At 40.6% G+C, this 25,360-nt stretch overlaps 1 protein-coding gene across 1 annotated transcript; it reads left to right on the top strand.

Moving 5' to 3' along the window:
• The first annotated feature begins 19,199 nt into the window (after positions 1–19,199).
• Positions 19,200–21,148, top strand: hmx3a (H6 family homeobox 3a). The gene is made up of 2 exons (XM_040139718.1): positions 19,200–19,488; positions 20,526–21,148. Exons 1-2 carry the CDS (start codon positions 19,200–19,202, stop codon positions 21,146–21,148), a joined length of 912 nt encoding a protein of 303 aa, XP_039995652.1.
• The last annotated feature ends 4,212 nt before the right edge of the window (positions 21,149–25,360 follow it).

Genomic DNA, 25,360 nt, shown 5'->3' on the forward strand with positions numbered 1-25,360 from the left:
AATAGTTTTGTTTTTAATTCCTATCATAAAACATTTCCTGCAGTTAGAACCAATGCACCCTTTGGTTTGAGGGACAGATTTATTAAGCCGAAAAATACTTGAGGGGAATAATTTGTCATACTTAATTTTGCATTAATGACATGTCCACTGCACGATATATTAAGCTGTTCTGTTAAAGGGCAGTGGGCTTGTATTAATGAGACTGAGAGCAGGTGATACTCAAATGGGGGCTTCGGCGGGGCTGGCATTTACACCCGGTAGTGCTGTGGTCACACTAGTGGAAGCTTGTATCGAAATGACTTCCCACAGTCCACCCCAATTTTGTTGAAAAACTGCGTTGGATGTTTGAATGGGTTACCTTCAGCCATGGATTCAGTTACATAATATGTAATGCAATAAAAATCAAACACACTAATCCAAAATTTCTGTCTATTTCGATACAATGACTCAGTGACGCATATACTTAACGTTTCGTAAAGATCTGACTTGGAATCAAAATCCTTACAAGACTAATCTAAATTATACTATGAGTGAGTTTGAATAAATACGCTGCCACATGTAGAACGGGCTCTGGGACAACACCTGTCTTTGACAAGGTTGCAGTGTTATCCACTTGCTCTGATTCGCGTTTAAAAGGCCTGAATGAAAAGGTTCCCTTCTCCTCTTAACTGCCTGATTTAAAGGCTGTTTGTGGTCTAACGCCACCCAAGACAATTAATTTGATCCTCCTTTCCTGAAAGAAATTGGAATTTAATTTAGAGAAGGTCTTAAGCAGTTTTTTAAGACTTGGTGTCATTTGTTGGGCTTGTGTAAGAGCTGCATTGGGGATTACCCTCCTGGAAAAGCTTTTTAATCCTAGACAAGTGCAGCCATAGTAACGGTAGACGGGAGCCTCTTGGAGGCAGAAAGGTGAAGGGGGACTTTGACAAGATTTATTCTTCTTCTGCTGAGACTGTTTCTTTTTTGAGGTCTCCTGCTCCACGTGGAGCATTTGAAAAAGAACTGAGGGGCGGGGGATAGGATAAAGGAGGTATATATTAAGCTTTTCTTTCCTCTCACCACTTAATTTCCTTGCAGGCGCGCCTTGCGCCGTTGTAATGAATGTAATTGCCGCCTTTGATGAGAATGCTATTATCTGGATCACACTTTACATGGGCAAACAAGACTGCCCCTCCCTCCACCTCCACCTCCCATTTAACTCAGCAATGAGACCCCCCAATTATGCAGGGAACAAGTGGCTTTTCATAAAGCCAGCGTGTCGCTCTCGATTGGTGAGGCTTGGAGCTGGATACGTGTGGACAAAGGATAGATTAGATGTGATATAGGCACACCAAAAACCCCATTTCCTTGATTAATTTCCTGCATGCCTCACAGAAAGAGCCCACTCTCTCTCCGCACTGAATTCTATCTCTCCTTTGAGGACGAACTTTCATCTTTTGATAGGTGTGGCAGCTCAATGGACAGACAGGCGTTTTATTGACCCAAGTTTGACCACAGCTGCCTGGACTTCAAGAGGGAATAGGAGCAAAGAGAAAAATGTTTCACCTCAACATGGGAGGATGGGCCTATTTTTCTTATAAAAAAGCTCCAACTCTTTGTGCTCCTTCAGTATATCTGCCCTCAGCCCGGATCAACTCACTTTTCATGCTGATCTGTTTGCGCTCTCATGTCATCACCCTCTGCACACACACACATACAAACACACACGGGTTGTTCACTCACTCTTGTCTGTCTCACACACCCACACACGGACACGCCAAAGCACGCTGAACACCCATTTGATAATAGTGGCGAAAAGATATGATGGGAGTTTATGAGGCGACGCACGATAAAGCTGCTGTCACCTTAGGAAGTCTAAGTGTTCTTCTGACTGCCTTATTACCGTATTAAAGCACGACTCGACGAATTCACACACACCTCAGCCTGGCTCTGACAACCCGGTGTGATTCTGTCCAATATTCCACCAGGCTGAAATATCGAGAACAATCAAATAGACTGTCAGAAGTGACAAATTATACTATTACTCCTCAAAGATTGTCATCCTTGAAATGTATTCATAGCCATTTCTTCTTTATCGGTGAGTGATTATTCTTCTAAGCAAGCGGTTCCCCAGTGATAAATTGGTAATCAATTCATTTGACTGTTATGCTTTGAGAATGGCTGCGAGGGATCAGCCGCATTGGTCACCCTTATTCACTTGCATATATACCCAACACTAACTCATGGTGCTGTTTGGCCTGATGGATGCCAGCTGCCTGACCACCTGACTCTTTATAGGTTTATATCATCAGAATCAGGTTGCCATCCGGACCCAGTCCCGACAGAGAAAGAATTGGCCAATATTTTTGACTGAAGTGGCATTTTAGCAGTATTTATTTGATGTGCCTACTACCAAAACCATGGGTCACAAATAAAGAAGATGGTATAATAGCTTGTGACTGGCCAGCTAGCTCTTGACTTGAAATGAAGTGTCCAGTTCTGAGTTATCGTGGCCAAACGTCATTTGTACAGCCTGAAAAGTGGGGACATTTTTCTAGCTTGTCACTCTCTGGCTATAGCTCATTGTCCTGAATGATGCCTCTGAACGCACAGTTGCCCTAATACGAGCATTTCACTCGCACTGCAAGAAGGCTGGTAATGGATTACCCTGTCCATAGGAAGATAATATAGTGCATCCACTGGCACGTCCTTAAACACCAATGGCTCTCAGAGTATCAACTCTCAGAGTATCTGCCACGCTGCTCTCATTTAGTATGATCTTAGCCGACTGAAACTAAACGAAGATCTCTTTGTTAGGTCTGCAGCTAACGATTTTTTTCATTGATTAGTCTGCTGATTATTTTATCGATTAATCAGTTAATAAATGAATCGTTTGGTCTTTGTCTGAAATGTACATTAGAGTATCGCAGAGACCAATGTTTTCAGATTCCTTGTTTTGTCCGACTAACAGCCCAGAACCGAAAAATATTTAGTGTACTATCACGAGATGAATCGAATTCTGTATGTTTGACATTTTAGTTGATTGGCTAGTCGATTAATCAACTAATCATTTCAGCTCTGCTCCTTTTATTTACCTATCTCTTTTAATTTCGCTGGTAGCACCCACAATATGAACATCAGTGTAAAATAAATTACAGAGTTATTATGTGGTACAGAGTAAAAGTTCCACTTTAGCTTATTTTTTTAAATCTTCTAATTTAAAATCCTATTTATATGCGCTTTTGGCCTTGTATTTCTTTTGTATCTTAAGACCTTTTTATGTCTTATGTAAAGCAATTTGAATCACGTTGTTGTTGAAAGATGGTGCAGCGTAGGAATAAATAAATCTTACCTTAATTAGGACACAAAGATTTACTGAAAGAAAAAACAAAGTTTTGTGAAAATGGATGTTTTTCATGATTCTGAAATAAAGAATAACAGACCTCTAAAGGTAAGAAAACATTCCCAACCCCTTTATGTTCATTTTTCAAAAAGTACTAAATAAACTCAACAATGTTTTTACCGGACAGAAGTAAAACATGTTCATAGGGACATCCATTTTTTCTTTACAAATTAAGATCCCTGTATTAATCATAATGCATTGACATCAATATCATGAACGAAACTAGTCCAAGTATTCATTGGGGAGCTCACAGCATTAAAAACTGCAGTGCACTCTAAATTAGCTGTTGAGTTTTGATCTCTGTATGGATCTGCAGGAGTGGCTATTGAGTCTGAGTAAAGAGTGGTCTAAATCGGACAGTCCTGCTAATGTGAGGGAAGTTTTAGATTAATGAGGCTTCTGCCCTTTCAGGGTATTGATCAAACCCAATCTGGCCGGGAACGATTTCCCATGCTCCCCTGCTGTAATATTAATAATGTATCAACATCATGAACAAAACTAGTCACGGTATTCCTTGGGGCAGCTACAAGATAAAAAACTCAAAAGCTCCAAGAAATGTGAGGCACACTTTGAATTAGCTGTTGAGTTTTGATCTCTGTGTGGATCTGCAGGAGTGGCTATTGAGTCTGAGTGAGGAGTGGTCGGAAATGTGCAGTCCTGCTAATGTGAGGGAAGTTTTAGATTAATGAGGCCTCTGCTCTTTTAAGGGCAGACTCTTACAATGAATTTAAAATTTCATTTCTTTTAGCGTAAACAAACAATGAATTATATAATTACACATTCAATACCGAAGAGTGAAGGAAATAAATTAAAAAAAAAAATGCAGGGCTTCATAGGGAGAAAAAAATGCAGCTTATATAAGTTAATGACTGGTTTGCAAATAAACTTTTATACTTTTTTTTTTTTTGCTGTAATTGTACCTCTATGAAAGAGAAATTGACAATACCAACATGACAGAAAGATTCGTAATGTTTTTTTTTTTTGATTTACAGGGGTATAACATTGATTAAAAAAAATACACCTCACAATAAAATAAGCATTAGCATTAACATGAGCATTTTTTTTTTTGTTAATTCGCCAATTTAAAGTTGGCTATGCTATAGTTGTAAATCAACAAAAACTGAAGAACTCTGGGCAAGAAGGTAAGATCTTTTTATCCAGTTTATTTTAAAGGTGTAATTTACGGGAGCAAAATCAAAATTTCTACTGTAACATTATAAGTTTTGTTTTTCCAAAAACTCACAATTATTGTTTAACCCAGTGAGTGACAGTACTGGCACTAGCCAGAGGCCACCACTGCAGATACTGTTGGTTTGTTATGTTTGGTTATTTTCTTATACTGTTGGGTTATCTTAGTTTGATGACAGAGTTTCTTTGAAAAGATGCTGTTTACAGATGACAACAGACAGTACGTTATGCAGCGGTGTGCAGCTCTGCACTGGTGGTCTGAGTACATTTAGCTGGAGCTCTGGACACCCAACCAAGAAATCTTCATCTTAACATTTTCTTCGGTTCTTCGTTTTTTCTTAATATAAGTTAAATAATCAGCCTGCAGGATGAGATGATTTCCAGCCCAAATCAATTTATTTCAAAAACATTCTCACATCAATCATCCTTTTTCATGATACTTGTGCAGGAAAATCTGTCAATATGTGCCAAATGCCTGACACAAAGGATTTGGAACTAGAGGAATTATTCCACCCTAACTGTGCTGGTGGGCTTATCATGATTAATGTGTGAAAATACAAATATATTTCCAGTCAGAAGTGTGGACTATTTTGGAACTATGGACTTATTGGCATTATTAGCAAGGAGTGACTCGACAAGCTGACCAACATTTCTCAGAAACATAATATGGAGAGTCTCCTACCGCGGTAAAGCAGGTTGGATACTCCATCGTAGATACATACATTAACAAGTTGTATCCTTCAGTCCCAGAAACCACACCAGCCTCAGTTTGAAGCTCCAAACACTGCTTCCTCTTGCTGCAGCGGCTCTATCACTGGCCCTCCTGCAGGCATTGTTAGCCAGACGATGATGGGAGCTACCTCGGCCATAATGGGAGGGTTGACTGACCCCTGACCCCGTATTGATCTGCTGGCTGTGTCCAGCTGGGCCTCCCGAAACCCAGTCAGCTGGAGAGGTGTTTAAAAGCTAACACCCTGGCCCCCATCCACTCTGCTACACAGTCATTAATTACATCATTTACCTGTGACAGTGACAAACCTGCTCGGCCACGCCGCAGTTTATTAAGGTCACTGTATAAAGCCCAGGCTAAACCAAGATCAAAAGCGCGTGTGTGTGTGTGTGTGTACGCGTGTATGTGCAATGGAGAGTGAAAGACCCCATCTCATACAGTATGGGATTATGAGTATAGATGCATGCTCCAGGGGGGAGTGTGACTGTTTTGTCCTGGCCTGTCGAGCTCCTTAGTGGGGAAATTTATTTTGATTTATTTGATATGTTGAAAGACAAAGATGGCCAATTTCCCTGTACAGACAAGAATATGAGTATAGATTCTAGACACACAGGGGGGGGAATCACAAACAAAACCCCTCAGCAAAGTTTATCATTGTAGTCCTTGTAAAACACCACACAAGCAAAGGTATATGACATGTTTTTGGATGACATATAAAATCTTGCAGATTTAAGACCACTTTCTTTTTATGTCTTTTGTGTTTTTTCTTTCTGTGCCAATTTGCTGACTCAGTTCTTGGCCAGTCTTTGTTGTCTTTGCTGCTCATGAGCAGCTGGATGTTTGTGGCCCATTCATTCCTCAACTTTTGTTGCTGCCTTTGCTTTGCCTCTTATTTCTGCAGGTGTCTCCCATTCTATATCCGCCTAAAATTCGCCCCCGTTCCCCCGCCAACCCCTCTTATCGTTTCTCCTTTTTCAGTATTCCCCTTCCTTTTTTCTTCCTAGCCCTCTACACAATAAAAGACTATTGGTTTCCTCTTGCCATACCTTTCCCACTACACACTGGTATTTCAATCTTGACTCAATCGAGAAGGCTGACCTGCAGACATAAAGAATTGGCTTTAAGGCTTTCAAAATGGAACTTAATCTGCTGCAGGTCACACTGGGGGAAAATAAGCGGCAAATGTAAGTAAGCATGAAATAGTTTTTCATAAATAATCCAAATGACAGCAGGCTTTCTAATGGTGCCAGGGGGCTGTAAAAGAATATGTTGCCAATTTCTCCACTATTAAAGTGAAATAGAAAGCCAAATACATAACAGTGGGGACGGAAAAGTTGCATACCTGGGCCCATTGGAGTGGAGATTGAGGACACAGTTGGGTGTTAGAGGTAGTTGTAGTTGGAGGTAAGGTGGTGGAGTGATTGCTAGCCTTACAGTCAAGGTCTTTTTGCAGCGGGAAAAGAAATGCCCCTCCTTCACATCAAATCAAGTGGTCAATAACTGCCCCCTTTTCCTGCCTGTGCACAAGTAGGCAGCTCTCATCTGTCCCTGCGCAATGTTGATTTGATTTGCACTTATGTTTTTACAAATAATCAATGCTCCATTTTGACTAATACAAGGGCCTATAACAGTATACATCATCAGTGAGGGAAAAGGAGACAAACGAGGAAAGAAGTATTAATGGGCATGCCATTGATAGAAAAGATAGATGCAAGATAGATGATGGAGAAAAAGTGAAAGTACTTCCTGTAAAGTAAATAGCCCCTGTTGGGGTAAGACTAGTACATATTATATAATCTGATTATTATTTCTGATGCATCAATGTAGCGTTTTAGGCAGGTAGAATTTACTGTTGTAGTTCGTCGAGGTGGAGCTAATTTGAACTATTTTATATCCTGTTTATGTAGTTTAATCTATAGCTCATCATATTTTTTTTGTATGTAAAACCTTAATCAATGAAGTAACTAGTAGCTAAAACTAAGTATGAAGTAGCTTAAAATGAAAGTACTCAAGTAAAGTACAAGTATCTCAGATTTCTACTTGAATAAACGTACTAATAGTTATATTCCACAACTGAAGGTAACCTTGGTATATTATCGTCTCTGTTTTTAGTTTCTTTCTCTTGTTACGAATGTGTTTGATTTAAAGCATCCAGCTATGTGAGGCCACTCAGTGTGCGTGCGCGTGCATGTGCGTGTGTGTGTGTGAGAGTGAGATGCTGATTTCAAGTCCCCCTCAGTCAGACTCAGTTATTTATTGCTATTAAATGGTTAATTTTCCTGCCTACCCTGAGGACTTTGGGGTGCGTTAAGATGTAAGGAAGATAGAGTTGTCAAGGGCTGGTGTGAATGCTTGATGTATTAAGAGAGCAATTTGAGGGATCCATTTGGGATTGGTGCTGGTCCCTCGTATGTATTCCATTTTTACTTAAACAGAAGGAAAATGATGATATGACTCATATGATTTTTATTTAATTTTATGTTTGGGTAATACTTGATATAGCTTTAAGGTTCCATATAAAGTATTGATAGGCTAAATAACAAAAACACTTCCTTTACAATCCATTACTTTGATTCTTATTTGCAAGCTGGAGAATTAATTTTTTTTTTTTTTTAATTAAAACTCTTTCCACTTAAAAATACTCTTATATGAAAGCGAGCTGCAGAGGTCTACTAAGTTGGTTAAGTACTCTTGACCAACTTAGTAGACCTCTGCATCCTACATGGCTGCAGTACAGAAACAGAAGTGAGCACACACCTTCTAAGAGAAGTTCTGGACTGACTGTACAAAACATTATTATTTATGATGAGTAATCAAGTTTTTACCTATTATTTATTATATACCTTTACATGCCTTTGTTTTTCTCACCAGCAGCAGATTTTTTTTCCTGCTTGACTTTAGTTTTCTTTTGTTTCAATTTCCATTCTATTTATATAGTATTAATGTAGGCAATTAGGTTGTTGTTTTATTTCATGTGTTAATTCCAACTGAAAATATTAAGGATTTCAAACAAAAAAATGAACTTTTAAGACAATTAAATTTATATATGTTATCACTGAGTGAAATGTGAGGATATTTTCAAAAGAATTTCAAAACAATGTAGGTTAAATCCTTGTATCTGATTGGTTGTTTCTGCTCTATGCATACTAATCATGTGAACACTCAAGAGTTGCTCTTAGACGTTCCTCTTACATTTTTCTACTTTTACTACTTTTTTACTCCTAAATTGGCTCTTTAGAGAATTCTTATGTGTGTGTAATTTTCAGAAGTTAAAGAAGTAAAAAAGGGATCTGAATATCTCTTTCCAAAACCCCTTTCTGACTTGGGAGGGCTCAGGCATTATTCCCAGGTAGTTAGCCCTAGTGCTAACCTTATAGTCAGACCAGATAAATGGCCATAATTATCCACTGTTGTGTGTTGTGTTACATATTTCTAGCAGTTTGTTACTAAGCGAAACCGGATACAAACAAATAGCTCCTATAAAATTATTTGAATGGATTGTATTAGTGTTAATGGATTTTATTATAATGTAACTGCCGGTGGTGGTGCATTTGCAGCCATTCTGCCAAAGGTTTTTTGACATGTCTGCAGTTGTTTTTGCCAAGTGGAAGATATTGTTGGTGTCAGTAATTCCCGATATCTGACTTGGAATTACAAGGCTGATGTGAACGTTTTTTCCACTTGGCTACTTGTAGTTACGGTCTAAACTATAAGACGTGAATGTGGCATAAGGTGTTCATCAGGTTCATCCCAGAGGATGGGGTTTAGGTCATGGTCTTTACAGGTCAGTCAAGTTCTCCCGCAGTGAACTCTGAAAACCATTTCTCTATGGACTTCGCTTTGCGCATGAGCGCACTGTCATGTAGAAACAGGAAAGGGTTTTCCCCAAACTGCTGCAACAAAGTCGGTTTGGTACCAAAAGACAGGGGGCGCCCACATACATTTATCTTTACCTTTAGTTGTTCAACTAAATACATAATGTTGGAGAAAATAAATAAATTGAAGGCACATCAAGTGAATCTCTCTCTATCTCACACTCACTCTGTGTATGTTTAAATTCATGTGTCTGTCTGTATGTGCAGGAGTCTCTTGTCTCTGCTCAAGTTTCCTCTCATTAGGCAGTCCTGACAGCTGCTGGAAGAGGCAGAGGAGCCATTTTAATCAGCTGACAGTAATAGCACTCCTTCCCACCCCATGATACAAGAGAGGGAGAAAAGAGAGCAAACAAACACCAATTACTGTCCGTCACGAGGGGGGGGGGGGGCAATCATGTTTTGGGCGCTCTTTGTAATCATGTGCTCCTTGCTGTACTCACAGACCAAACAGTAGGGTCAGCGGAGTTGTGTCCACAGGGAGGAGATGACTATTAGTGTCAAGTAGGAAAACACCATTTTTGTTCTCTGACCTGGAAAGTGAGAAGCTTGTTGAGTTTAATAGTCTTGTTCCTTGTTTTGTGTTTGGGCATTTCCTCTGTTATCCCCTTTGATTTTGGAACATTCATCTCCCTACATGTCAGATAACTGCAGGTTTTCTGCTAAGCTGATGGAAAAGCAAAAACAAAAGAGGCTGTTAAAGTGCTATTAGTTTTGATTGGTTAGTAATGGGCTCTTATTCATCAGCCAATTTATTGATCCATCAGTAATCAATTTCGGCTCATTTCCAACCCATGAGCTGAATCTCAATCCATTTCCAGAAGGGTCTGACTCAAGACGAAATTGACCCCAGTACCTCAAATACTTAGTTCTGACGAGAAGATGTGGTTCCTCTTTAATGCAGAGTTCTGTCACATTACAGTGGGGCGCACACATCAGTCACATGTATATGTTACGGCCCACTGGCTTCAGCCGCTGTCTGAGAGACTGAAGCTGTGGGGAGACTGTCTGCTGTCTCTGGCCTGTGGATACACCCCATCTGTTGGTTCGGATCTCACCAGAGTCGGTTCCTCTGGTCTGCTCACGGGGGTCTACTGTAACACTTTCTCATCCCTCTCAGGATCACATCCTTGATACCGGCAGCCCTTTAATTATGCAGTGACACAGGGAGATCAGCTATCTCCTTGCATGTGGACAAGGCAATATGGTGAAACTGAGCGTGCGTTACACCAGTTCTCTGGGTCGAGGCTCTGGGTTCGTAGCCAAGCTCTTTAGAGAACGGTACAGCCAGTTAAACTTATTTGAATGTGTTTCTTTGAAAGTGGTATTTGGCGCCAACTCTAGATTTCGAATCTCTTTGCTGATTTGAATAATGTTGTTCAGTTTTAGTTCAATGATTTGTGGTCACTGACTATGTAGTCTTTCTCAGTTAAGCAATTGCATCACGCTTCAAATGCACTTTTGTATACACTCTGTATCATTAAGCAAATCTGGCGCTTCTTCTGATTTTCTTCTGTCTGCTGCCTGTTTAAGCTGTTAGATTCAGTTCAGTACAAAACTAGGCCTGTGCAAGAAATATTTATAAGTTCAATAGCTCAGCAGCCACATGTCTGCAACAGAGTTACCACATCATCATTGTTTGTGTGGTTTTCGCAGTCTGTCGGTAAGTTTTATTTAACCAGTCTGAGCTGAGCTGAAAACCGTGCTTTCAGTCACCAGTGAGGAGCTCAAGTGCTAGAAACTACCGATTCAATCAGTGAAATTGATAATTCAGAATAGTCAGTTTAGTTTGAAGATTTGGTGCTAAAGATTCATGCAACTCGTGTACATGCAAGCCCAATTGTATAAGGAAGTTGCCGACCCTACAGTTATCTGGCAAACTAAATGCCCCATACCGCATCTCCTGAAAGAGACTGTGTTTACATGATTAGTACAACATTTTGGGAAATATGTTTATTTGCCTTCCTGCCAAGATTTAGATGTTTAGTTTGATACTACGCTCACATCTATACAGTACGCTGGAACAAGTTAGCTTAGCTTAACGTAAAGACTCGAAACGGGGAAAAACAGCTAGCTAGCTTGGCTCTTCCTAAGGTTAAAAAAAATGCCTCTCTAAAGCTCACACATTTTTTATATCTCGTGCTTCTGATTTCGATGTAAAAATGACTATTCGCTCTTTTACAGGGATTATTTTTTGTCTGGGACCAGTAACTTTGTGGAGTCTCCGCTGGTAGCCAACAAATAATCTGGTACATAACCCCCCATAAAACGGCAAATTATTATTTTTACAGATTAGACATACATGATATAATGTGTTAATTCGTGAGATTTAAAGGTGCTTATTTTGTACCTTTGGACAGATCCAAAGTAAAGAGCCAGGCTAGAGCAGGGCTAGCTAGTAACCTGTTTCCAGTCTTTATGCTAAGCTAAGCTAACCGACTGCCTGCTCCAGCTACATAATGTATTTACTATGCAGACATGAGAGTGGTCTCAAACTTCTAATCTAACTCTCTGCAAGAAAGCAAATAAGCATATTTCCCAAAATGTAAAACGAATCCTTTAATATTTTTCTGCTGGTGAGTTTACATGAATCAATGGTGTGATTAATAAAATATGAAGCAAACAAGCTCCTTTTTTTAAACTACATTCTTGCCTGAATGGGTCGCCCGGGTCACATTTAGATATTGTTAAGTGGCTTTGAATAGCTGCCTTGATTTCACATTTCCAAATGACCCGCGATAATCAGGTCATTAAAATGAGCCCATTCTCCACATCTGACACACTTCCACTCCCGCCTCATCTGAATTACAAATCAGCTATGGAGTGCTTTCTCAAACAGAAAGGGGAAAAAAAAGAAAAGAGGAAAAACCGACTTTTATCTTTATTTTCAGGTTAACCTTATCTCTATATTCAGGAGTAAAGATAGTTAGTAAGCTGGAGGGGGGAATAGGTCCTGTCAAAAGTGCCAGTGCCTGTGTGAAAGTACCCGGTTTTCTTAATTCATCCCTTAGGACCGGATAAGTCTATCAATCTGTTAAATTGGAAAGCCATTAGGTGCCCTGGTTTATGTGTTTCAAGCTGTTAACTAGAGGCTGATTGATTGTTGTTCCTTTGATGGGATATGCTGATCTAATCTCACTGTGTGCACGTTTGCAATAAATTACACAATTCATTTCCCCATTTAGAGAGGGGGAAAATCACACCTCCAGGCATGCCTACGCTCAGCAGGCAAAAGAGCAGGGAACCTATTTTATGGTGCCATTTAGCCAGCAAGCTTTCAGCAATCCCAGCCTTCTTTCTAACCCCCCCCCCGCCTCGCCTTCTAACCCTCCAAAAAATCGAAGCATAATCAAGGTGTATGTTTAGAAAATTTATTGTTATAATTTTCCCCCATAATCTCTTCCATTTTCCTGCAGTCGCACTGACATAGATCATCATCTAAAAAGAGAGAATGGATAGCAGTTTAAAATTTATCGGTCTTTGATTCTCAATTATACGTGTTTATGACTTCATCTGTCTTCAGTGACTTCAACCTTTTCCATTATGGTGGAATATTATTTGTACGGAATCCATTAAATTCACAAGGCAGGACTCTAATGGTCGGGCTGCAGCGATTTGCAGAGGGAAAAGTTTTGAAAGGATGGCTTTAGGAAAAACGCGGCTGTTATGACACAAGAAATTGCTTTATTGATGGGCTGCTCTGCTGCCTGTGCATTTGGCCATTTGTTACCCGGCCCATGTCTATATCTCAGGCTGACACTGATGAGAACTTTTCTGTTGCCCTCTCCAGATTACCGAGTTGTAATGACACATCCAGGCAGGCTGGGTAGAAGCTGACGATCCCGGGCAGAGTTTGTAGTGGTACAGTGGGTGGATATTGAGGCCGGGTGCCTGGAGGGCTCCGATGAAGCAGCTCATAATAGAGAAAAAGGGCTACATCGCTCCTAGGACTGTCTCCGTCCAAACCTTGCAGAGGTCATCATCTCTGCTGAGAAAAAAAATAAAGGAATAGAAGGAGTGATAAAATGTAGATAAAATGAGAGTGGGGAAGATAAAAATGAGAATACATCTTCTATGGGCTCATATCTACTCATAAGGTACATGCTAAGTGACATGTTTTCGAATGGTTTCTAAGTGATTGATCATACACTATCGGAATATTACAGCCTCATGTGACTGAAGCACATTTGCCAGGAGAGTTGTCATCCTCATCTTAAAAACACGGTGTTTCCTGCTTGCACAGAGAGTAACAAGATTTCCCTTAGTCAAGTGGCTGCTAGAGTGCTCCAACCTGAATGACATTGAGCTCCTTCGACTGGCTGGTGCAAGGGGCCGAGTAAAAGCTAATCAGGCTGTAATTCAAGATTCGCCTGGCCACTTACAATCGATACCTGCACAATCCCAATTAAAGCTTGCTGGGTCAGTAAAGGGCCACCAATTCCTTTACAAGTTAAATGCGATACTTAAATCTAAGCAATCTCAGTGTGGCCTTCATTGCTTTAATGGCTCGTTCCAAACAGGAGGGTCCAGTTAAAAGTGCGAGAAGGACACAGGGTGGACAGGTTTCAGTGACAAATGCTGTTGTCCGTGTGAACGCAGTTTGACACCAAGATCCTGCTGTGCAACTGATTCTGTGCAAACTCTCCGCTTCAGTTCCTAACACCAACTGAAAACAGCATTTTCAGAAAGGTTGCATGCATGAGGTGTTTCATCAGCTGGCATCCTTCTTTACCTAAGCCAGACTCATTTTGTGCTAATGTACTGTGTTTAGTCTGTCATGACAAAGTTGTGCAATACAGCAGAACGCGACCCATATTGTTATTAAGATAGACAAAAACTTAGGTTTTTTCTTTAATTTCACTGATTATTAAGAAAGTACAAAGACTCACAACCTCAGAACCACTGATGGAAAGTGACTCAGTATATTTACTCACGTACTGCACGTAAATACAGTTTTGAGGTACTAGTGATTTACTTAAGTATTTTCATTTCATGCCGCTTTATCCTTCTACTCCACTACATTTCAGAGGCAAGTATTGTACTTTTTAGCCCACTACATTTTCCTGACAACTTTAGTTAGCATTTACTTTTCAAAATAAGATTTCACATAAAAAAACACATGATAATCTTGAAGATTACGATTAGTTGGTGCGTCTTCTCATGTCTCAAGAGTCTATGAGTTGTAATCAATTCAACCAATTTCTCAAACTAAGATTTTACATACAAAACAACTCTATTAAATATCATACATTGCACTGTTATAGATTAAATTACTAATAGTAAGTAGAATAGTTAAAATAGCTCAATTTTGACCAACAACAACAGTAAATTGCTGCTAACTCATTGATGCATCAGCAATAATAATCTAATAAAGTCATATATATATAATGGTATAACACTCATATTGGACCATTTTCATGCATGAGTACTTTCTCGTTTGATACTTTGAATACATTTTACAAATAATACTTACATACTCTTACTAAAGGATCGTTTTCAATACGTGCTTTTACTTGTAATGGATTATTTTTTAAGTAAAGGATCTGAATACTACCTTGACCACAGACAACATTTATCTGACAGCACTGACTAGTTACTGAGAAGATTAAGATTTAACCAAAAAAAACAAAAAAACCCAAACATTCAGGAGATTAAACTATAAAACGATATAAAATGAGCTCCACCAACTACAACAGCAAAATGCTACTTGCACGTTAATGCATCAGTAATAGTAATCCAGTGATATACATTTATATATATACTGTAACATTCATATACATTATGAGTACTTTTGATACTGAAAGTACATTTAGCTAATAGTACTAAGCTAAGTCACATTTTCAATGCAGGACCTTTACTTGCAATGGATTATATTTATATTGCAGTATTTCTACTTCTACTTGAGTGAAGAATTTGAATATATCGTCCACCACTGCCCAGAACTCAAAATAACAAACTCACAGCTCCGCCAACAACATCTCTTACCCACCCATTACTCCCATTCCCCTTCCAGTTTTTTTTCCCTCTGAGCTTTTGCCTTTGCGTCCATGTCTTTTATCACAATTTTGACCCACAGAAAGGAATTCTCACAAGATATCAAAACAAAAATCTATATTTAATATGGGAGCAATTACAAAGTGAAGTTGGCTGCACAGGGCCGTTGTCACCAGAGCGCGTGTTTTTCATCAAATAGGTCATTAGACGATGATGGATGTAAACCTATAAAGTATCTAAACTGGACCTTTTAACAAACCAGGAGCAACACTATCATTTCTCTAATAGAACCTGCTGACCGTGTCATTCCCTCTTGCCATTTGTCATTTTTCCTTGTGAAATAATCAATATCTTGGCGCTTTGAAATAAATAATATAAAAGTCATGGTAACCTACCCGAGGAGCAACAAAAATAGACTTATGGAGCATTCAGAAGGCCTATATATCCTCAGGGCAACGTCTACTGCTTGTTTCTAATCTATGCATAATATGAACCGTATTTTTGAAAGTACAGACTGCAGGATCTTAGTTCATGCTGTTTATTTTCAGGGTTAGCATCCGTTGTGTTCTTTGTATCCCAAGTTAAGCATGTTGGACTGCCATTGTATCAGTAAAGCACTGCAGTGAAGTATTATTTGTGGCATAAGTATTACTGTGCTCTTCAACAGTCACTGTTTGACTATTCCGAAACACAGTCAGGCCAATATTATAAATATCTACAAGAGTCACCGTTTACATTGTGATATAAATACTCAAACATCATAGGAGGCTGCACAAATGCCACTTTCTTTCTTTTTACACCATGTGGTTCTATCTCTTTGGACATGAATTTCTCATTTTTTATGTCAGCTATCATATGATATACAAATGTGTTTATTCTATTATTAGAATAAACACAGTATTATATCTGATTGTACTGTTAGTTGAATATTGCTGGGACAAAGTATTGTGTTACATTTCCTCCAGTTTCTTATCTCTTTCATCGTCATCGTTACTTTAATATCATTTTTAGTTGTATCTTGACCGCAGGTGCAAATTAGCCCTCGAGCTAACCCCGGTATATTTACACTGATGTTTGTTAACGTCAGTGTTGATTAATGTGCATTGCCCCATGTAAATAAATAAGTTAATGAATGAATGAATTAAATAAGTGAATAAACAAACAAACAAAAACAAAAAAAAGTTCTGGGGTCAAATCTGGGCTAGGCATGCTTACCCTTAGTGGCCTCTTGTGAAAAAGTGTCAGATATGTAAGAGACAAATTTGAGCTGATCTTGACTTCCTGAGGACTAGTTCAGGAAGTCAAGCCCTTATGAATGAATACTTTCTAAACTCTTTGATTCAACGCCAACTGACCAGTTTATTCTTCGCGTTCAGTAGTGTCGTGGAGCATATAAATACTGTAACTTGTGAATTCTGCAAAACCATGGGTGAAACTTCCACTAGTGATAGTTTCAGAGAGTTTCATTTACTTGCCAGAAAGTTCCTTAATAGAGCTCTGCTGGACGCAGTGTATCCCAAATTGTTTTTAGGGACGTAACAATAACTGGCACCTGATTCAGGGGTACTCTGCAATAAGAAATAAAAGATTCAGACCCTGTTACCCAGTTTCTAAAGAGCTGGCCATATTCCCATTATTCACAAATATGAGATTAATGTAAATTGTTTGGATTTTGTACTAAGAGAGGCTCCCAACCAAAGATACTCATTTCGCTCCTCAGTGTGAGAGTGCCAGGAAATAGCTGCGATGATGACCATGTTAGTAAAGGCAGTAATTACATCCCAGTAACAGGGTACCTCCACTCCAGCAGCTCATTAAATAAATAACATGTGATAATTAAACAGACATGCTGGTGCATGTAGGGACTCTACAGATGCTGGGGGGGCAAAAAACAAAAACAAACAGTAAAACCTTTACCTCCTCAGTGACACCTGTCATTATGGCTGCATATCACATGGTTAATGAATGTCTTCATGGAACAGACGATGATAATGATTCATAACTGGAATGAGTGCATCTCAGTTAGGTCACACGTCTGCGTTTTACAAGACAAATGAGGTGTATTTAGAGGAAAACGGTCTCGACACTATCTGTCTCGGTCTCCCACAGTTTTGTAGTTTGTCCCTTTGGAGGACAGTGCACTGACTTGCACTAGATCCCTAATCTTAACCATAACCACTACATGCCTGCCCCCCCAACCTTAACCAAAACACTAAACTTCGTCCCCGTGGGGACCTGCCTTTTGCCCCCAAAATAGAGATGACCATGATGTGAAAGTATAATCCAATTTTTGTCCCGTCACGACGTCGCTGATGCAAGCGCCAACACACACACACACACACACACACACACACACACACACACACACACACACACACACACACACACACACACACACACTCTTTCCACACGCAGTCCACACACACACACCTGCATTTCATCCACGCGGCCCCCAGAGGACGCTATCTCTCCGCTCTTCCTCTTTACACCGGCTTCCAGCCAATGGACTGCCTGCCTTTTTTTTTTTTTTTTTTTTTTTTAACAAGTCAATTAATATCAATGAGTGAATATACATAGCACATTTACAAAGAGTGCGATCTGAGGGATGAATTAACCAAATCGATTAGGGAGGAATGAATGACTGTGCGACCCGCAAGACATCGTGGAAGTGGCCCTCGCTGAAAATCGATGAATTAGAAATATGAATCCAGTCGCCCATTGGTGACACGTCGGGTAGCTGCAGCCCGGTCTCGGGCCTTTTTCGTGTTGTTTTTGAGAGGCGACCATTTGAGGATTCAACTGCCGGCACGGTTACCATTCTCTCTTAGTTATATTCAACTCGGTTTTGTCAAGTCTATTCTGCACAAGAAAGGATGCGTTTTATTGATACAAAAAATTCAAATAATACTAAAAAAAAATAGCATGTGATTCCCAGAATTTTGCTCTATTTAAATTGGTATAACTGTGGGTACCACTATTATGCAAACTATAACTCAGTTTGCATAATAGTGGGAGTATTACGTGCTGTTGAATAGCCGTTGTTGACTTGTCCGTCTCACAAACACAGGCACGGGTGCATTTGTTTCTATTTATTTATTTTATTGGCTCGTTATTCAGTGTGAAACGGACCCACTGTAAGCTTCACAATTAGGCCTTGGATGATCAGGGCAAGCTTTAAGTGTAGGCCCACAGGCTCAACAGGCTTTTTTTTAATCTCTTTAAAATACACATCTTTTGGTGATACTTTTTAAAAGTGAAATACAGTCTAAACTCTTCCAAGATCGATTCAGAAATAGCCGAATTTTTTAAAAATCCACCATACACCTGCAGCCTGAAGTGAAAGTGGCGCAAAAAAACGTGCTCGTGCAGTCCACCTGGGTCTGCCTGTAACGTTAGGTGCGTGCTGGGGCGCTCGTTCCGCCGGCGCTTATCCCAAACCTTCCTTTTTGGCGCTAACAGCCCTGTTCATTTGCTGCCTAATTGGACTGTATGAGACCAATAACAGGCGAGCGCACAGCGCCTGCAGCCAGAGAGCAGAGAGAGGAGGAGGAGGATGCTCTCTCTCTCTCTCTCTCTCTCTCCCTCCCTCTCTGTCTCGCTCGCTCCTCGCCGTCTCTCCCTTAATCCCATTTGCCATTGTACATGCCCAATCGCCTATACTTTCCGCATTTAACTTGGATGACATTTTTATTTCATCATTAGCATCAGACGCCAGACTGACTGACACTGTGGACACAGTTTGCGTTTTGACGAACGAGCCCGGAATGAGACATCTCCGTGTTTATACATGCTATTTTTTTCCCCTACCTCTCTCCGACATTTTATTTTATTATTTTTCTAGCCTAGACGGGCGTGTGGTTTGACGCGCTCTCCGAGTGTGAGTCGAGTCTCCGCGTTACATCCGCGAGAAGAGTAAAAGCGAGACTGCTCGCAGTCCGGACATCGACGGTCTTGTAAGTCAGCCCTGTTTTCTTTTTCTGTTTTTAATTTCTCCTTCCGTGGTCCCCTTGCGTTCAGACCACAACCCCCAGCCATGCCAGAGACAACGCAAGAGACTTGCGCTTCGGCCAAGGACTCCCCTTTCTTCATTAAGAACCTGCTGAACTGTGACAGCAAACCGTCCAAACCCAAGCCCGTACTGGCCGCCACCAAGGCGGCACTGGAGGGAGGATTTTCCCTTTCCCAAGTCGGGGACTTGCACTTTCCACGCTTTGACCTGCCCGCACAGAGGTTCAGTCTACCGGCTCACTACTTGGAGCGCACCTCGGCGTGGTGGTACCCCTACACCCTCAGCTCATCCGCCCACCTACACAGAACTGAGGGTAAGTCTGAGACGGAAAACAATATCTGTTACATATGATGGACACAGACAGAGTTGCCGCACTTTTAGCCTTTGAATTCCATTTTGATGTTGGAGTTTTTTTTTCCCACTTTGTCGTTAAACTAGAGAAAGAGAAAAAAACTTCATTGGGTTTTAAAATTACAATCAAATCGTAGGACATCCCAGGACCCTGTCCTCTGCGCGTTTTGTGACAGATAATGATGCCTTGTCAGCAACCGGCCATTGCACCTCCTCCTCCTCCGAAATGTACTCGATAAAAGTGGATTTTTTTTTTTTTTTTGCCTTTTTTGCTGATAGAAATAATATCACACGGACTGTCCTCACCACACAGCAGGGCGCATAGTGATGCGACGCCTTGTCCTCCAAGAAGGCCCTAGTTTTGTTATGCCACGACGCGGGATAATAGATCGATAAAGTGACACAGTGTGCATAAAGTGAAGCAGACATCACGAAATCATCGGGTGCGGGTGACGATGCGCAGCGTGCTTTTGATTTGTCTCTTGGCGCTCAGTGGGAACATCTTACCCCCGAGGCTTGGTCACTGGCAGCCGGTTTCTGTGATTTATTCACGTGGGATTCAAAACACGCCGATACGAATGGCGCTACCATGCCTTCATGCAAAGGAAAAAAAAAAGGGGGGGGGGGATTTCTGAAAGTTTTTATAGTGAGGAGAGTGACTGTGAAACCCCGATTTGTTCAAATAAGTCTTAGAAGTAGAGCAGGCCTATAGGTTATGAATATTTTATTTCTTTAGTCTATTAAAAGTGCCCCTTTTAGTGGTTTAGAAATAGTAGCCTAATTTGAATATATTTGAACACGATGTTGTCAGAAATGTCAAGCTCTAAAATGGTTTGTGTTTATGTCCTAAGTCACATTTTCTGGCACTATTTATTACCGTTTTAGTATTTCCGAAGCCCACAGGTCGTGTAGTATCATCAGGGTGTAATAAAAGCCCAAACACATCGAGCATCAGTCCTCAGTGGTAATGACCGCGTTTCCCCTCTGTCCCCTTTTCAGTCACCGAGAAACCGGGAGCCAGAGACTCCTCTCCGACCTCGGGCACGGACCGAGACTCTCCGGACCTGGTGCTCAAATCCGAGCCGGATGCCAAAGACGACGACGAGGAGGATGAGCACGCCAACAACAAAAGCGGCGACGAGATAATCCTGGAGGAGAGCGACACGGAAGAAGCCAAAAAGGAGGAGCTGGAGGAGTGGAAGAAGAGAGACGATGACAAGAAGCCGTGCCGCAAGAAGAAGACGCGCACGGTTTTCTCCCGGAGCCAGGTGTTCCAGCTGGAGTCCACCTTCGACATGAAGCGGTACCTGAGCAGCTCGGAGCGGGCCGGCCTGGCAGCGTCCCTCCACCTCACGGAGACCCAGGTGAAGATCTGGTTCCAGAACAGGAGGAACAAGTGGAAACGGCAGCTGGCCGCTGAGCTGGAGGCCGCCAACCTGAGCCACGCCGCGGCGCAGAGGATAGTCCGAGTGCCCATCCTCTACCACGAGAACTCGGCATCGGAGAGCGGGGGCGCCGCCGCCAGCGTGCCCGTGAGCCAACCGCTGCTCACCTTCCCGCACCCCGGCGTCTACTACTCGCACCCCATCGTCACATCCGTGCCGCTGCTCAGACCGGTTTGAAAAGGGCCGAGTTTTGTGGCACAAGTTCATAATCAAGTAAAAAAAAAAGACTAAATATTTTTGTACAACTGACAGAATGAAAACAAACAAAAAAAGAGAGAGAGAGACACTGTCAGGCCTACATGGACCTGTTTTGGCAAATATATTGATATATTGTGTCATTTTCCATAAGGGTGCAGTTTACACGTGATCCGACAATTCAAACCCCCATTTTTTTTGATTATTATTAATATTATTATTATATTAAATTATCACCTCTGGAGTCCACCTGCTCACATTGCCTCATGAGTGTCTTCATTTTTTTTTTACCCCCCTAGTTTTTACACCATGACTGTTGCTGGACGGGCCAACTCTGTGTGATTCACACACACACACACACACACACACACAACACAAAGTACCTTGTTTACAAAAATTGGCGGCAAAAAAGACAGGGGCCTGCTTATCAGTCAACACACTTGTTTGGTTTTTATGTTCACATTTCCAGAACCGTTAACACGATCGATGTGCAATACACTGACGGTGTGCTGTGAATGAAAGAACCCGCCAAACGCGGAGAAATGTTGTGTTTTGTCACCTGCCCACGGTGGGACACGGTTGAGGCTTTGTTGTAATTAATATTTGCCCTTTTCTTTTCTTTTTTTTTTTCTTTCTTTCTTTCTTCCTTTTTTTTTTTTTTTGCTGTTTGAAGCGCTTGACCGGGGACAATCAAGACACTCCCAGCTGTAAAATACTCATGTAGCTTTATGTTTAGTTTTAGTGATTCTCACTCGTGTTCCCGCCACACGGACACGTCCCTCAAGCACAAGTGTGAGCTCCCGTGTCTCTTGATCTGCTGTGTGTTTTTATGAACGGGAGCGCGAAAATATCGACAACGCCGGTGTACAAAATAATGTAAATGTATATATTTAATGAGGCGCGGGGAGAGGGGCCGCCCCTCGCGGCTTCCCCTTTGTACAGGAAAAAACGACGTTTTGATATTGTATTGCTGAACCATGTTGTGAAATAAATGGAGAATATTCCTTACATTTTAGGACCTTTTTGTATGACTTCCTTTTTGTACCCAGCGACGGATTAGAACGTCTCAGGAAGAACACGACGAGGTTACACGGAGCCCTTTTTCCTGATGAACCTACATTTTAAAGTTTGTTTTCGTGCAACGTTCAGAAAATTTCACAAACATTTAACTCACCAAGAAACGTAAACATTATTAGAAATGGATGGTGATACGACAGATTAGTGCTTAATCTGATAATAGATACTCGTCTCTCTCTCTCTCTCTCTCTCTCTGCACACACACACACACACACACACAGACTTTGGAGCTCGGGCAGGTGGGCTTCTGTAATCATCTTAGTATTATGCACTTTAAAATCGTTATTTTACATAAAAAGTGGCTCGGTCAATTAGATGCGTAATTGCCACCATCTTGCCAAAATTATGGGTAATGTATTCAGAAAGGGACATTACTCCCTGAGAATGAGCTGCTGTCTTTTAACATGTTTTTCTCTCTCTCTCGCGGTCGTGTGTTAGTGCGTGTGTGTGTGCGCGTGTGTGTTGTAGGCTAGTCTATGTTCAGTGTGAGGTGATCTATGGCCACTATCACCACCTCACTATTTTGGTATTTTGGTGTTGCCACGAGCCGCCAATGTTACCGTTCATGTATTCTTATTTTATTCTTATTTTTATTCTATTTTCGGATTTAAGCACAGTTTGAAATATTTCTGAACTTTATTTGATGTTTTGACTACTTTTTAAGGAAACTCTTCTCTTTACAGGGAGTACCCGTGATGCCACTGATATCTGAGGGGTAAGGGTGGCCAATGGTGCAAATTATTTGACGATTATATTACATGTATGTATGTGTGTGTGTATATATACATTTATGTATATACTTATTTTTTTTAATTTGTAAATAACATCTCACATTGTCTCTACAGGTAAAACCTATTTTGTTCTGTAGTAGCCCACACTATTGGATTATCTATAAAAAAAAAAAAGTTTGAAAAAAAAAAAGGTGTAAAATTTCAAATTAGAAACAAATTATTAAAGTGGTACTTTGTAACACATACGATCCTACAGGTGTCACTGGACAGTTGACGCGAATATCTCAACGAGGACACGCATTCGTTTGTATGCAATTTGTTTCCGCAAAACATTTAAAAGAAAACAAGTAAAAAAAAATAATAAAACGAGATAATCCCCGACTTTTTTTTTTCATAAAAATTAAACTGCTGCAATATGTCTCTGGAGTGAGGAGGCACAAATTCTCAGCGAATGTGGAGAGATCTGAATTTGCCCCTCCTCAAACTTGAATGGTCAATGGAAATGAATGAAAGTGCACCAAGGAAATAACAGGGTGGCCCATCCCACGATGATGGTTTTGCTGTTTAATTGTTTAATACCGGTTTAAATTGTTTAAGAATCACATATAGACTGAGGTGTTTTTGACAGGATCCAGGCGAATTACGTCGAGACAGAACCTGAGCCCGACATTTTTACAGTTAAGCTACTACATATACTGTTAGTGGACATAGTATTTTTTTTAATTTGTAAATAACATCTCACATTGTCTCTACAGGTAAAACCTATTTTGTTCTGTAGTAGCCCACACTATTGGATTATCTATAAAAAAAAAAAAGTTTGAAAAAAAAAAAGGTGTAAAATTTCAAATTAGAAACAAATTATTAAAGTGGTACTTTGTAACACATACGATCCTACAGGTGTCACTGGACAGTTGACGCGAATATCTCAACGAGGACACGCATTCGTTTGTATGCAATTTGTTTCCGCAAAACATTTAAAAGAAAACAAGTAAAAAAAATAATAAAACGAGATAATCCCCGACTTTTTTTTTCATAAAAATTAAACTGCTGCAATATGTCTCTGGAGTAAGGAGGCACAAATTCTCAGCGAATGTGGAGAGATCTGAATTTGCCCCTCCTCAAACTTGAATGGTCAATGGAAATGAATGAAAGTGCACCAAGGAAATAACAGGGTGGCCCATCCCACGATGATGGTTTTGCTGTGTAATTGTTTAATACCTGTTTAAATTGTTTAAGAATCACATATAGACTGAGGTGTTTTTGACAGGATCCAGGCGAATTACGTCGAGACAGAGCCTGAGCCCGACATTTTTACAGTTAAGCTACTACATATGCTGTTAGTGGACATAGTATTTTTTTTTAATTTTGTTTTTTATTTTATTTTACAAAATCGGATGTGCTGTGCCAAAGTTACAAGGGAGCAATGAAGACCCAAGGGGAGGAGGCTACGGGGGGAGGGAGGGAACACTCCTCTCAGCCCTGCTGAGTTGGGCGAAGGCACAATAAAATAGCATTGATCAGAGACCGGTCATAATATATTTTTAAAAAATTAAATCGTATTTTCATGCCAGTAGTAAATAACCTTTGGGATGCAGTGTTTTAGTTCAACAAAGGTTTTAACATTTCTTTGATCGCTTTTGAATCTGAGTAGAATCCATCAAGTGACAGCGTCCGGGGCTGCAGGATCTGCAGAGAAACTACAACCTGCTTCTGCAGGGTCCCTTTAAATAAAACAGCAGCGCTCAACAAAAGCCCGATTCACTCGCGGTAGTTTACTCATGGGGTGTTTTACGCGGAGGCAGATTGACTGTTGGCAGCTTCATAATTTGAGGATAGTTTCAGGAGGATCTGCAAAATAATAATGATAATAATGATAATAATAATAATAAAAACATCTAATAACACAACACACTATTCCCATAAATGAGAAGTATCACCTCAAAGAAAACTGTTGAAATTCCAAATTTAACAAACGAGACTTTGCGTACGAATCGACGTGTATATCTCAGTCAGAACAACCTTTTTGCCTCAAAGGGCATCTTCTGTTTCCATCCATGGGCTGATACAGTTATTGGAAAAGAATCAGTCAGCTGCGAACCCCGTATGATGACCTCATCAAGAGACAAAGGGTTCATTCAAATATCGTCAGAGCACCAAAGTATTGACGTGCACCTACCACGCACACTCAACGCGGCCCCATTACTGCAAATGAATAGATTAGTATGCCATTATTCCTCTGGCACGTATCGATCCGGGAACGTCTGCAGCATTATTGCATCAAGTAAGAGCAACGTTCACACGCCGCTTCGGCTCAGTTTGTGACCTTGATTCGCGCGCATAAATTGAAAAAATTACCACTCGATAATTTCCATTTTGTGCAACATCT

Source organism: Xiphias gladius, chromosome 11 (assembly GCF_016859285.1).
Source record: "Xiphias gladius isolate SHS-SW01 ecotype Sanya breed wild chromosome 11, ASM1685928v1, whole genome shotgun sequence".
Taxonomy (NCBI): domain Eukaryota; kingdom Metazoa; phylum Chordata; class Actinopteri; order Istiophoriformes; family Xiphiidae; genus Xiphias; species Xiphias gladius.